The 14,742-nt window shown below is 40.0% G+C and overlaps 1 protein-coding gene across 1 annotated transcript in view; it reads right to left on the reverse strand.

Moving 5' to 3' along the window:
- The window catches only part of CATSPERB (cation channel sperm associated auxiliary subunit beta), a 153,492-nt gene that overhangs the window by 101,480 nt on the left and 37,270 nt on the right, over positions 1–14,742 (reverse strand). Inside the window, exons 8-11 of the mRNA XM_025392882.1 lie at positions 14,082–14,177; positions 13,824–13,942; positions 12,240–12,272; positions 3,668–3,734 (exon numbers count right to left, since the gene is read on the reverse strand). Of these exons, the coding sequence (XP_025248667.1) occupies positions 3,668–3,734; positions 12,240–12,272; positions 13,824–13,942; positions 14,082–14,177 (315 nt within the window). The remainder of the gene's footprint in view (positions 1–3,667; positions 3,735–12,239; positions 12,273–13,823; positions 13,943–14,081; positions 14,178–14,742) is intronic.

A 14,742-nucleotide genomic window follows, 5' to 3' on the forward strand; every position in this document is an offset into this window, starting at 1 on the left:
ACTGCCTTAATAGGACACAGGACAAGCCTGTATTAAAAAACATTAAGATTCATTTACTAATTTTGCCCCATCTGAATTAATATAATTTATTCTGTGCCTTAATTCTAAATAATTTAAATGTTTAGCTACCTGTGAGCTTCCTTTCCTATCATTCTCAGAATGAGGCAAGGCTTATAACCATTTCGTTTGAAATGTTGCTAATTATGTTTTACTTTACCTCCAAAATTGAAACTATCCAGTCCTTCCAGGCCCAGGGACTATTGCAGAAGAGGTGGTGATGTGATATTATAAGGGCTGGTTTTGAGGCATAAACTTAGTTCAGAACTTCCAAATCAAGGACAGGCACACAGATGCCTAAACAGCTAAACAAAATGCTTGTGTTTTGTATAACTAATTGCTATAAGCTAAGATTATAGTAGCCCAATGCATAAAATATATACATAAGTCAATTTTATAACTTTGTTTTTTGGCTTTTGGATTTTAGCTCTTATGCTGCTTACAAGGAATTTTAAGGGTTAATGAGTGCCTGCCCACCTCCATTATAATCTGGCCTGAAATGTTTAATTGGCTATAAGTCTTTTGACTCTAAGTTCCTTGGCTATAGGTGTCCCACTGGAGGGCATGATGGACCTGGGACAGGTAGTCACACCACCCCAGCATTAGTATGGGACAAAGTAAAACTTGGCCATTGATACTGCCTCTGGCATATCTTTACCAAAAAAGAGGAAATATAAACCAAAAAATAAAATACTGAGTCCCCTACCAACTAAACAAATCCTCCCCCTTGGCCAAAGGAACCCCAAGAAAAACCCTTAAAAACTTAATTCCCAGCCATGATGGGATGGAAAGTCAGGCATGCCTCATTATATTCCCTCTGTTTTATGATTTAGACACTACAATTGATCACTATTAATTATCATAAGACTGACAGAACAGGTCTTTATGGCAATAAGCTATCAAATGATAAACAGGACCTAAGCTCATACCAGACAAGGATTAAGTCTCCCCCCAAGGTAAATGGAGTCATATGTTACATGCATGTTCATTCAATATGCATGTGTCAGGACCACTTTCATAAATATTCATAGGTCCTCCTAAAACTTGTTCAATTCATACATTTAGCCAATCTTTCATCATGTCCCCACAGGACCCCTGAGTATGATGGACAATGGAGAACAAACTTACTTTCTTATTGATATGGGGGGCTATATATTCTATAGTTAACATCTGCCTATCCTCTGATTCAAAAAAGAATGTGATGGTTGCAGGAATGTCAGGGCAAATTGTGACTCACTCCTTCCTACAATTTGTAGATTGTCATCTTGGAGACCACAATGACAGGAGAAACTAAAGAGATGAACCACACTCTAAAAAAATTGCATTGCCAAAATATGTCAAGAAAGTAATTTGACTTGGGATTAATTTTTCCCATTGCCTTACTCTGAGTCAAGGTAACACCCCAAAGTGGGAGCAGGTTGAGCCCTTTTGAGATTGTTTATGGGAGACCCTCCCTGGGAGTCCCACCTTTAGACCTAATAAATAAATTAAGAATTAAACAATACATACACCAGTTAGGGCAGACACTACTAACCATGCATCAGTTTGCTGCTTCCAGGTCCTCATACCCAAGGGGCGAGCCCCTTCACCCTTTCCACCAAGAGTTAAGGTACTGCTAAAAAGTCTTGGGAAAAAACAAGGACCTGACTGGCAGCTACCCAAAAATGGATGGGCCTTATGATGCACTGCTGACCATGCCTTCACCTGTCAAATTGGCTGGAATTAAACCCTGGATACATCACACTCAGGTGAAGGCTCATCCTCAACCTGATACTTCAGACAACCAGCCTGCCTGTTCATGTGTGCCAAGAAAAGACCTAAAACTGTATTAAAGGAAAAAAATCACACAGATAAGTACTACCTTTTTCTTAACATGAACTTCTTAACAAGTTTTGTAGTCATGAGTACATTATTTATCTCTGCTGAAACTAACCTTTTTGCTGAATGGGCACAAATGGTAGCTTCCCTCCAGAATAGAACAGACTGCTGGGTCTGTGGGGAATTGCCCTTTCTTCCACTGCAGGCTTGCCATGGTGCATGCAAGCCACCAACCTAAGTACTTGGAGTAACTTCTATACCTGGTATGGGGCACTTCACCCATTTCCCTTTCATGGCCATAACTCATCTCATCATAAGCCTCATGAATTTCCTACTTGCCAGGAAATCAGGAAACATGTTTTTCAACTAAGTCGCGAGTAGGTCAATGTCATCTCCACCTTGGGATATGCTGTACACAATAGTGTCAGATGGCTGACAGAGGTACAAATACAGGTAATAGGTCAAGCATCACTATGCACTGAACACCACAACCACAGCACACCTCAAACTAACACCTGTAACATGGGATGATTACCTCCCCAGCAATGTAATCAGACTCTTCAACTGACTAGCAATTATATGGCTGGGGTAGCAAAACAGCTCCTTCTCACATGGAGCCAACCCTTCCCTCTGGGACTGGCTATGGGCCTGTGGCACTCACAGTTGGCCCTTCCTACCCTTTGATTGGACTGGCAGATGCATCTGGGAGTACCCTTACCTACCAGGATGAATCCTGTTCCATGTAGACTCTGGCTGCCAACTGGAAAAGCACAGACGCCAGACACCACTGTCAAAAATGGGCATCCTGGTGGTTTTACCCACTAGCCATCTTTCTCCCCCAGGCAGTGACCATAGATGTAGAATTACAAGTAGAGGCCCTGACTAAGTATATGGCTCCTGCCTTTAATAACACCCACCATGCCATCTCTCTTCTTACTGAAGAAACTTTCAGATTAGGCAAGTGACCTTACAAAACTATATGGCTGTAGATATCCTGACTGCAGCCTAGGGCGGCACTAATGCATTAAGACTGTTGTCTATATATACTACATTATTCTCACAATATAACCTAAGCCATGCATGCACTGGATACTCATATTCTGCTATGATGCCTTCTCCCAGTAACGGATTGGTTTAGTCAGCCCCTTAGTGCATGGAAGACTTTCATATATAGCACAATTTTGCTCATTGTCCTCTTCAGCTGTTGTGGATTTTATTGCTGTTGTATACTCCGCACAAGGATGCAGGAAAGATGTTCTCAGAAACTCCTATGTCCCTGCACCATAACGCTCCCGCAAATTCCTACTGCAAGTCTAGGAACTCGAGAATATTTCCAACTCCAGGTGGACAAATTCCATTCTGGTACCTCCTACCTATGGCCCTCCTCAGCAGGAAGTAGCCAGATCAACTATGCCACCCATTTTCCATAGAAATGGAATGGAATTTCACAATGGAAATTTGCAACTGAGTGGCTTAGGTTAAAAATGCATTTTTGAAACTGTTTTTTCCTTTCTTGTTTTTGCCTTGAAACAGAGTTTGAAATTCTTGGTTTCCACCCGACACTCCCTTGCACTGCTGGCTTATCTAATTATGTGCTTGCTTAGAAGTTCCAGGGTCTAAATTTGAGACAAATCAGACATGGAGACTCAGCTGTGAAATTCCAGAGATTACCTCAAGGAGGTTGGTCTACAACCTGGCCATCTTAAAAGACCATTCCAAAGGCTGAGCTTGCATTCAGTTACTCATATATGTAAAAGTCTTTTAATACAGTATATCTTTAACCAAAATTTACCTTCAAAGTGCTCTCTGTTAGCAAAACATCTTTCACTATACCACAATTTTCCTTTCACATAGTCAACCTACATGAATAAATAAAAATATCACTTAGCCAATATATAGACTTAAGATATCTTAAGATATAAGATAGAAAAAACTAAAAAATTTCAAAGTTTGATAGTTCAGGAATGTGAGGCAAATAAAGAGACAAAAATTGTATGCAAATAAAATGAAAGATTGTAGAATGAGGACAAGAAACAGGAATATACATTTTGAACAATGCACAAAAAAGGCATAAAAAGAAAAGAAATCACACATGAATTAGCGTATGTTAATGGAGGATGCCTTTGTCTATGAACTGTCTTTCAGAAGCTACCAGAAGTCATTAGTCTTTCAGCACAGTTACAATGGGTCACATGTTTATCTTTTATCCTCATTAGTGGCAGCTGGGTTTAAGGAGCATTCCCAGAAGCCTGACAGCAGCAAGAAGCAACAGGAAAAAGGTTTTCAAAATTGGTCATGAGAGAGAAGCTTCAAATATATTGAATATGTTGGATATAAATGTTGGATATTAATTAAATGCAACAATTTGAGATTATTTTATTATAGGAAGATTCTGACCTTCAAATTTCTGTTGGGATGTAAGAAGGACTTTCTTACATTTTTGTAGATCAATAATATAATCTGTATGATTTGTGTGCAGAAGCCTTTGCTGATTTCTAATGATAAAACTTGAACACATGAGGAGACACTTCTTTGTTTTTTTGTTTTTTGTTTTTTTTAATTGAGAAGGAGTCTTACTCTGTTGCCCAGGCTGGAGTGCAGTAGCACGATCTTGGCTCACTACAACCTCCGCCTCTCAGGTTCAAGTGATTCTCCTTGCCTTAGCCTCCTGAGTAGCTGTGATTATTAGCCACCATGCCTGGCTAATTTTTTTTTTTTTTTTTGTATTTTAGTAGAGACGGGGTTTCACTATGTTGGCCAGGCTGGTTTTGAACTCCTGACCTCAAGTGATCCACCCACCTCAGCCTCCTAAAGTGCTGGCATTTTGGGTGTGAGCCACCACACTGACAGAGGAGTCACTTTATTTATTGATTGATTGATATGGGGTCCTGGCTCTGTCACCCAGGCTAGAGTGCAGTGGCATGATCATAGCTCACTCCAGCCTCAAACTCTTCAGCTTAAGCCATCCTCCCACCTCAGCCTCCCAAATAGCTGGGACCACAGGTGTGCATCACCATGCCTGGGTAATTTTTAAATTTTTTGAGGGAAAGGAGTCTCACTATATTGCCCAGGCTGGTCTAGAACTCCTGAACTTAAGCAATTCTCCTGCTTTGGCTTTGTAAAGCACTGGGGCTATAGGCATGAGCCACTGCGCCTGGCTCCCAATGAATTTTTTTAAGTATCTACATTGTGCCATGTACGGTGCTGAAATTTTTCATATGTAATGTTATTTGATCACCTCATTTCTAAGAGGTAGATATTGTTAGACTCATTTTAAAATGACAAAATTGAGGTCCAGAGAGTTATACAACTTGTTCAAAGTTTTATGTTACATGGCTGGTAAGTTAGTCCAAAATTTGAATCCAGTCTGTCTTCATTTATTCACCCATTGACTCAATAAATTCATCGAGACTGCCTATGTGCAAGGCCGTGTGGTAACTTATCAGGATACAATAGTAAATAAGATAGACCTTGACCGGAACCTAAAATCTTGTGAGGCTAGTCTGGGGGCTCAACAGACAAAATAGGGTGATAATGATAGGAATCTGTGCTGCGAACTTGGACTGTGCACAGAAGGAGCACCTTGGTGGTCAGGGAGGGATTTCTGAAGAATGAGTTGAAATTCTCTAAGTGAAACAGGAGGAAGGAGTACATGCTAAGAAGACAAAACATGTTATGCAAAGGAGTTGAGGTGTGAGAAATATTAGCGCATTCAGGGAAGGTGAGTGGTTTAGCATGGCCAGGCAGATGGCTGCAGGTAGGGGCAGGATGGCTGCAGGTAGAGGCAGGTACACTCAGGCTGAAGCAGTAAGCATTTTGTGTGTCACAAGAATTTTAATTTTATCCTGAAAGAAGTGATCCATATTCCTTGCTGTTGCCACTAAACAGATTTTGGTGGATAACTAACAGATTTTATCTCATGCCAAACCCCCAATTTAGGGATATTATACTTCCTATTACTTTTGCCTGGAAATGCTCTGTCAAAATAATTATTCCAAGTCACTCAAGTTTCTGCTTAAATTTCATCTCTTTGAAAAGGCTTGCTTTAATCACCCCATTTAAAACAGAATATTATCTTCCCCTCACTCTTTCTCTTACTCTGCTTTAATTTCAACAAGCACTTATTACTATCTAAAATCACATTATGTATTTGTTTGTGTATTTTTTAATGGTCTAACCCCTCAGTAGAATGTTAAGCTACATGAAAGTAGGGACTTTGTCTTGTTCACTGTGGAATCCTCCTTGTCTGAATAAGCATTGAATATAGGAAGTGCTCAACAAATATTTGTTGAATGGATGAGATTTACTGAATGAATAAATCATTAAATATTCACTCGTTCAATTACCTGCCTAAACACCCACATATATCTCATTCTGAACACCTTTGCTTCAATCATTAGTAAAAGAGGTCTCATTTAAAGATAGATCCTTATACCCTTAAAAATAATTTCACTTGGCCAGGCACGGTGGCTCACGCCTGTAATCCCAGCACTTTGGGAGGCCGAGGCGGGCGGATCACGAGGTCAGCAGATGGAGACCATCCTGGCTAACACGGTGAAACCCTGTCTCTACTAAAAATAAAAAAAAATAAAAAATAAAAAAAATAAAATAAAATTAGCCAGGCGTGGCGGCAGGTGCCTGTGTCCCAGCTACTCAGGAGACTGAGGCAAAAGAATGGCGTGAACCCGGGAGGCGGAGCTTGCAGTGAGCCGAGATCGCACCACTGCACTCCAGCCTGGGCGGCAGAGCGAGACTCCGTCTCAAAAAAAATAAATAAATAAAAAATAATTTCACTTTTCCCCTTTTCTCCACTCCCCAATCCCAGCACCTCTCTACCTTCAGAACACTGTATTTCCCCTCTCCCTCATCACTATCAACCATCCCTGAGTTTTACTAAGATATTTTAGTTTAATAAGACTTATTATAATATCCTTGCTAATTGTAAAAACTTCCATGAAGGGCAATTCGTGATTTTTAAAAAATATTGCATAAGCATTTATCCCTTGATCTTCCAGTCAAGTTCTAGGATGTATTGTATCTACATGTCTGGACACATAAAATTTCTAGGTACAAAATTATTCATGGCAGCATTATTTGTAATAGCAAAATATTGGGAAATTACCCAAGCATCCAGCAATGGATGATAATTTAAATAAACTGTGGTTAGTTCATACAATGGAATACTTGTAGCTGTAAAAAAGAAACAAAAAAAGAAAAGAAAAAGAGGCTATTCTCCATTTACTAATACGGATTTTTTCCTATGATATTGATAAGTGAAGAAAATAATTCAGCATAAACACATATATTTATAGTATAATAAAAGGAAGAAAAGTATATATATATTCCTAATTATTTGAATTTCCATTAGAAAACACTGAAAAGATATAAAATAAAAAAAGATTACCTGTAAGGGACAAGGAAAAATCAGGGTGAATATACAGAGAGGCGGGATAGAGACTTTTCAGTCTATATCTTTTTGTAACTTTTTTAGTTTTTAACTATGTGAATGTATTACCTATTTGAACATCATAATTTTTAGGTGTTGAAAATTCTCATTTCCCTTGCAACATGTCCTTTCTTGCTATAGGCTGTATGGGAGGGAGGTGGGGCCTTTGGGAGGTGATAAGGTGAATGGAATTAGTACCCTTATTTGATGTGGGGGTGATTCAGTGAATCGAATTAGTGCTCTTATAAAAGAGAACCCAGGGAGTCTCTTGCCCCCTGCCATGTGAGGACACAGTGAACACATGGCTGTCTATGAACCAGGAAGGCAGCCCTCACCAGACACTGAATCTGCCTGCACCTTTATCTTGGACTGTCCAGGCTCCAGAACTGTGAGAAATAAATTTCTGTTCTGTATAAGCCACCCAGTCTGTTCAAAAATCCTTATCTAGGCTGGGCACGGTGACTCATGCCTGTAATCCCAGCACTCTGGGAGGCCAAGGTGGGTGGATCACTCAAGGTCAGGAGTTTGAGACCAGCCTGGCTAGCATGGTGAAACCCTATCTTTACTAAAAATACAAAAATTAGCTGGGCATGGTAGCACACACCTGTAATCCCAGCTATTCAAGAGACTGAGGCAGGAGAATCACTTGAACCCAGGAGGTGGAGGTTGCACTGAGCCGAGATTGCCACTGCACTCCAGCTTGGGCCACAGAGGGAGACTGTCTCAAAAAAAAAAAAACAAAAACATTATCTAGTACTCCATTTTTATTTATATGGATAGACAGAAAACACACGAATAAATATGAGATAAAATGAGAGAAACAGTCAAGCATTTCTCATCACTAGTCCTCTCCTCGTTTTCTTCCCCTTTATTGAAATGTCTGTTCTTTTTCATTTGTTTTATTAAAAGTTCTTTCTTGAGTATTTTCTTTAGTTGGGATAACCAGGTCGTATACTTTCTTAATCTGAAAGGTGAATAATCTCTTGGCTGGAAATAGAAATTCTGGACTTTGGTTCTTTTGTGTTAAATAGACTGTAGATGTTGATTTCATAGTCTTCAAGCTTCTACTGTTGTGTAAATAAAATCTAATACCAGTGAGGTATATTTTGCATTTGCTCTTTCTGTTTGGATACTTGTAATATTTCCCCCTTAACCTTAAAATTGAGGAATATTCCTTGGATATGCCTACATTTTTTCAGTGCTCCCTGGAATTTAGTGGATTATAATATATAGCTTTGGAACTTTCTTAATCTGAGTTAATGTTCTTCTTTTTTTTGTTATTATTGCCTGTCTTTTTTTTTTTTTTTGAGACGGAGTCTCGCTCTGTCACCCAGGCTGGAGTGCAGTGGCCGGATCTCAGCTCACTGCAAGCTCCGTCTCCCGGGTTTACGCCATTCTCCTGCCTCAGCCTCCGGAGTAGCTGGGACTACAGGCGCCCGCCACCTCGCCCGGCTAGTTTTTTTTTTTTTTGTATTTTTTAGTAGAGACGGGGTTTCATCGTGTTAGCCAGGATGGTCTCGATCTCCTGACCTCATGATCCACCCGCCTCGGCCTCCCAAAGTGCTGGGATTACAGGCTTGAGCCACCGCGCCCGGCCTGCCTGTCTTATATCTGTTCCTTTTTAAATTTGTCTGAAAACTCTTTTGCTCACCTGTTAGCGCTTCTGGATCTCTCCTCAAAGGCTCACTTTTGCCCTCGTGATTTCTAGTGATGTTCCTTAGATGGTTTGAGAAGTTTCTTCATCTTGATTTTCCATGCCACTACTCTGCATTTAAACAGTGGTCATTCTATCCTTCAATTTATTCCCTTTTTAATGGAAATTTTGGTATTCAGTCCCAGGAAGTATTTTTATGCTGCGCTTGAAGCTCTTTATTGGTATTGACTGTGTTCTTGCTAATACCTCAGTGCTAATGATGGTAATCACAGAGTAGGTGCTCATTGGGTATTTGTGAAATGATTTTATTTAAAAATGTTATTCTTGTTCAATTGTTGCCTTATCCACCAGCAACTCTAGTTTTATTCTAATGATCTTTGCTCGCAGAATGCCAGGCTACTTAAGTGTGCCTTGAAGTATGGGCTCAGGTATGGTTTGTGGAGCACCTCGAATTTTGACAACTGGAATAATAGATGACAAAGTGGTCTGTAGCCCTCTGGGCTGCCATGCCACCACCTTGGAAACAGAAGGGGCTCCCTTCTTTCCAGGTCTCCTTCAGCCTGCCTACCTCAGGCACAGGGAGAATGCAGCCCTCCAGGTAGGCCTATCTCCAGCCTCACCCTCAGCCACACTCCCAAAGCTGAGAGAACCCTTCCCTAGGAGTTCGTGGAGCTCTGCCAGTCAGACTCCCTCCAGAATCCTTCACCTTCCAGTCCTCTACTCCCCGCTCCGTGTTGCCAAGCACTTTGTTCTTAGGTAACCCATGAGTGAGGTAACGGCATGCCAGATCTCCTCAGTGAGATTCCTCAAAGCAGGCTTCCAGTGAGCCCAGCTGTCCAGTGACCCCAGCAGCCTTCTGACTTAGCAGGGCAGGTAGGCTGAAGATGAAAGCTAAACAGAGTTAAAGGTCACAGTCTCCTCCGTCCATTTATTTTACTTTCTGTGTGATTCTTCTTTAGGTGTAACTTTTTAAAATATTTATTAGCTTTTCTTCAGTTTCCTATAATGTTCCTTTCCACTTATTGTAATTGCTGAGATATTTGGATTTATTTCTACTGTTTTACCTCGTAGTTTTTCTATTCTTTAACCTTTATCTCTCCTCTCCTTTCTTCCTTTTTGTAGAATAGATGGATTGTTCTTTAATCTTGTTTTCCTTCCTCTGGAGGTTTGGAAGCTTTAGGTTATATTCTTTTTGTTTTATTTTAGTTTTTTGGTAATTATCCTTCAATTCTTAACATATATGCTGAATTACATATTTTTCTAACAAATTCTTAACTTATTCCCCATATTGGTTCTCCTTACAAAGGTCTTAAATGCTTTATTATCCACTGAAAACTACTGCCATTTCTCCTTGTTATATTGTCTAGAGTTTTGGTTCCATCCAATTATTAAACACAAAATGTATAACTTATTTTTTATTTATTTAATTTTTATTTTTATTTTGAGACAGAGTCCAGCTCGGTCACCCAGACTGGAGTGCAGTGGCGTGATCTCGACTCTCTGCAATCTCTGCCTTCTGGGTTCAAGCAATTCTCATGCCTCAGCCTCCCGAGTAGCTGGGATTACAGGCGTGAACCAACACATCTGTCTAATTTTTGCATTTTCTGCAGAGATGGGATTTTGTCATATTGGCCAGACTAGTCTATAACTCCTGACCTCAGGTGATCTACCTGCCTCAGCCTCCCAAGGTGCTGGGATTACAGGCGTGGACTACCACACCTGGCCATAACTTATTTTTTATACCAATTCCATTCTTTGAACACATATTTACTAAGTACATACCTTGTGTCAGGTGCCATTCTAGACACTGGGATCTAGTAGCGAACAGCATAGACAGGGCTCCTGCTCTCCTAGGTCTTAGAACTTACATTCTAGTTTTCCTCATTGCTTCTGGCATCCTACTCCTTCATGGGGATTTCTGGATGGTAAACCCTCCCAATGTCTTCAGGTGTGAACATTTTCTTTTCACTCTCATTCTTGAGTTATTTAGTTTAGCTAGGTATGGAATTCTATTTTGACAGTTATTTTCCTCTGTTCTTTATAATACAAATCATTTTTGCCCATCTGGCTCTCTTAGTTCTCTGCTTTGCTTGTCCTCTGATTAGTATGACAATTAGTCAGTTCTATGTGCTTCCTGAGAAATAAATGCTCCTTTCTCACAGACAGTGTGAATGTGGGTGTATGTGCACATGCACATGTGCACACAGACTGGAGCCTGCACAATACAAGATAAAGTGCAGGCAGATTCAGTGCCTGGTGAGGGCCACCTTCCTGGTTCATAGCTATCTGCTCACTCTATGAGGACAGAATAGGGAGGGCATATGGCAAATGGCTAGGAACACTCATGATTTCATTTGTGGTTTTCCAACCGAAGCATGCTTATATTCTGATGGGAATGACCTAGTCCATTAATCACAAAACTTGACTTTTTTTTTTTTTTTTTTTTGAGACGGAGTCTCGCTCTGTCGCCCAGGCTGGAGTGCAGTGGCCGGATCTCAGCTCACTGCAAGCTCCGCCTCCCGGGTTCACGCCATTCTCCGGCCTCAGCCTCCCGAGTAGCTGGGACTACAGGCGCCCGCCACCTCGCCCGGCTAGTTTTTTGTATTTCTTAATAGAGACAGGGTTTCACCGTGTTAGCCAGGATGGTCTCGATCTCCTGACCTCGTGATCCGCCCGTCTCGGCCTCCCAAAGTGCTGGGATTACAGGCTTGAGCCACCGCGCCCGGCCAAAACTTGACTTTTTAACATACAGAGGAGATAACTGATGGAACAAAATCCCCAAAAAGGCCAGAAGCAGACCAGTGACTAGATTATGTGACATTTTTGTGTAAGTTAGAAAAGATACTCCTCTCTCCAAGTAGGATAGACTTACGCCTGGGTAGATGGATTGGGGAGTAAAATGTTAGCCAGACCCCAGCACCTACTGTCTTCAATCAAGTGCCCTTGTGCAGAATCTGAACTGAACAACCACAGCTAGCCTGGACATAGCATAGGAGACGAGGTGAGGGTGGCCTCTGAAACAGGGAGGAGCACTTCTTCCTTTGAAGCAGAGGAGGCGAGCACTGCTTAATGATTGCTACAAATATATATAAAAATAATATATGCTATAAATTCATATATATTTAAATATATATTTTGTTTAAACTATAAATAATATAGTAACTGGAATAACATATATTGTGAATTATTGACTTGCATCTCATCTCAAGTCACCAAGTAAACACATATCTTCTAACCAGCCCTGGGAAATGTAAAGCTTCTTACCCTTTCAAAACCACAAAAGTCTGCTCTGGAAAACTAGAAGAAAAGAAAAAACATTAATATTTGCTTGCATATCAGAAGGCCTAACAAAACATAGCAATTTAAATTATACCAAAGGAAATAAACCATATACATTCCTTGAAAAAAATTATACCAAAATTATATGGTTTTTCTATCCTAGCAGTTAGGATAGCCAAACATTAAAAGCAGACTCTGATATAGTTTATACAATATCCTGGGAATTTCCCCATCAGTCTTTGCCTTATTTCATTATTTTATGAATTTACTTATACCTTAGTGTGATTCCAGAAGAAAACCATGCCTTTTAATGATTTAAATGGAAGAATTAAGAAGTATGCAGGTGGGCCGGGTGCGTTGGCTCACACCTGTAATTCTAGCACTTTGGGAGGCTGAGGCAGGTGGATCACGAGGTCAGGAGTTCGAGACCAGCCTGGCCAACATGGTGAAACTCCATCTCTCCTAAAAATACAAAAATTAACTGGGTGTGGTGGCGCATGCCTGTAATCCCAGCTACTCGGGAGGCTGAGGCAGGAGAATTGTTTGAACCCAGGAGGAGGAGATTGCAGGGAGCTGAGATCACGCCACTGTACTCCAGCCTGGCGACAGAGCAAGACTCAGTCTCAAAAAAAAAAAGGAAGTGTGCTGGCATATGCAAGTCTGCTGCCCACTTGGGTTTAGGAAGGCCCACCCTCAACCTATTATTTTCTCCTTTGCCACTCTGTTTCTTCTGCCCAGCCCAGAGTAGTCTGGAGATCAGGACTTATCATATACAATCCCTGTCTACTTCTTTGCACTTTGAATTTAAGCCATTGTAGCATTCCTGGTTTCAGCTCTCTGTTTTAGCAATTATATAATAAGCATGTAAAAAAAAAACCACCCAGATCCACTAGTCATCTGAGCAACAAATGGTACTTTCTTAGAGATGGTGAAGAAGGTTCAAGTATATGTGAATATTCTTATACCTGAAGAAAGATAATAATTACCATGTATAAAAAATATCTGCCTCTCAATCAATACCGTTTCCCCTTCTTTACTTCCCTCTATCTTTTCTCCTGCGGATCCCAAGTCTTTATTGCTGGTCTCATCTCTGTTGTGGTAATTTTTGAGAGGTATTTGTTAACATGTTTAAGAATTTTATGATATATGCATATTAACAATCTTCACCTAAATGTGTATTTCCCTTTGCTCAATCCCAATACTTACTTTTCACTTATGTTACTTTGTAACACTATATGTGGCTTTATGAATTACCTTAAAGCATTTGGGTAACATACATAGCTATAAATAAATGGATCAATCAATAGGTAGATAGACAGATCTTTTCTACATGTATATATTTAAAACTTACTATAAATTCATACAGCAATAAAACTAGCACCATTTCCAAATTACATATTCAACACCACGAGGCAAAGGAAAAAGTTGCTGTATTATGCCTTTGTTTTTCGAAAGAAAGAAGCATTTCAATTTTAAGATACACCACACATAACTCAAGTATTAAATATTTCTTTTTGTGTCACAGAAGATATTTAAGGTTAGCTACTAGTTACAAAGCAGTTTACATACCGATAAAATGCGGTGTGATGGATAACGAAGATCTTCACTTATAAAAAGGCCCAAAGAGGTGAGGACGACTAAAAAATGATTTGTTAAAACCATATCCACCAATGAAAGGTCTTCATGTTCTAAACCAAGAAATCATACCATAGATTAAAAATTAAGAAAAAAGTGAGCTCCTTAGTGAAGCAAAGACAATTTATAGATATTAATCAAATATTGATATAAGTAAAATGCTCAAGATGAAGGCAATGTTAGAGGAGTTACCTCCTTCAAGTAGAGAATAGATAGCCTCTGTCATGTTAAACCATGTGGTATCAGAATAATGCCAGAATCCACAAAAGGTTACGCCTACGTAAACACCTGCCATGAAAGAAAAGGAAAATTAAAGCCAGGCAACTTTACAAGGTGAGTCACTCAATTGTATGGTGTTAGGCCTTCAGGGGCAAGAGCCCAGAGTCAGTTCCATCTTCCAACTTGTCCTCTCTTGCCTCAACTCCCTCTCAGCACTTTGACTCTCACTTCCCCAAGCGTTGGAAAGATGAAGTAACTTAAAGTTACACCACATAATATTAGCCAACTATCTGATTGACTCCTAGAATGATTACTGCTGGGAATAATATGCCCTTAAAATCAATCCTCTTAAGGTATTGGTTCATTCTCTTAAAGTATCTTCCAAATTGTACTGTATCTTTTTTTACATAGAAGGGCATCAGAATATGCCACACCAAAATATGCCACTTTGGTTCAAGGATTTTTTTTTTTACCTGAAGGCAATTGAGAATCAATAAACGCAGTCTCTACCCTCCCTTTATCTGCTTAAAAGCAAGCATAAATTGCCCCTTGTACCAGAAAAAAAAAAAAAAAAAGAGCATTTTTATCACTGGAGATAGGGAGCCCTTATTTGCCATTAGTTCCCCTATATATT

This window comes from Theropithecus gelada, chromosome 7b, assembly GCF_003255815.1.
Source record: "Theropithecus gelada isolate Dixy chromosome 7b, Tgel_1.0, whole genome shotgun sequence".
NCBI classification, from domain to species: Eukaryota; Metazoa; Chordata; class Mammalia; order Primates; family Cercopithecidae; genus Theropithecus; species Theropithecus gelada.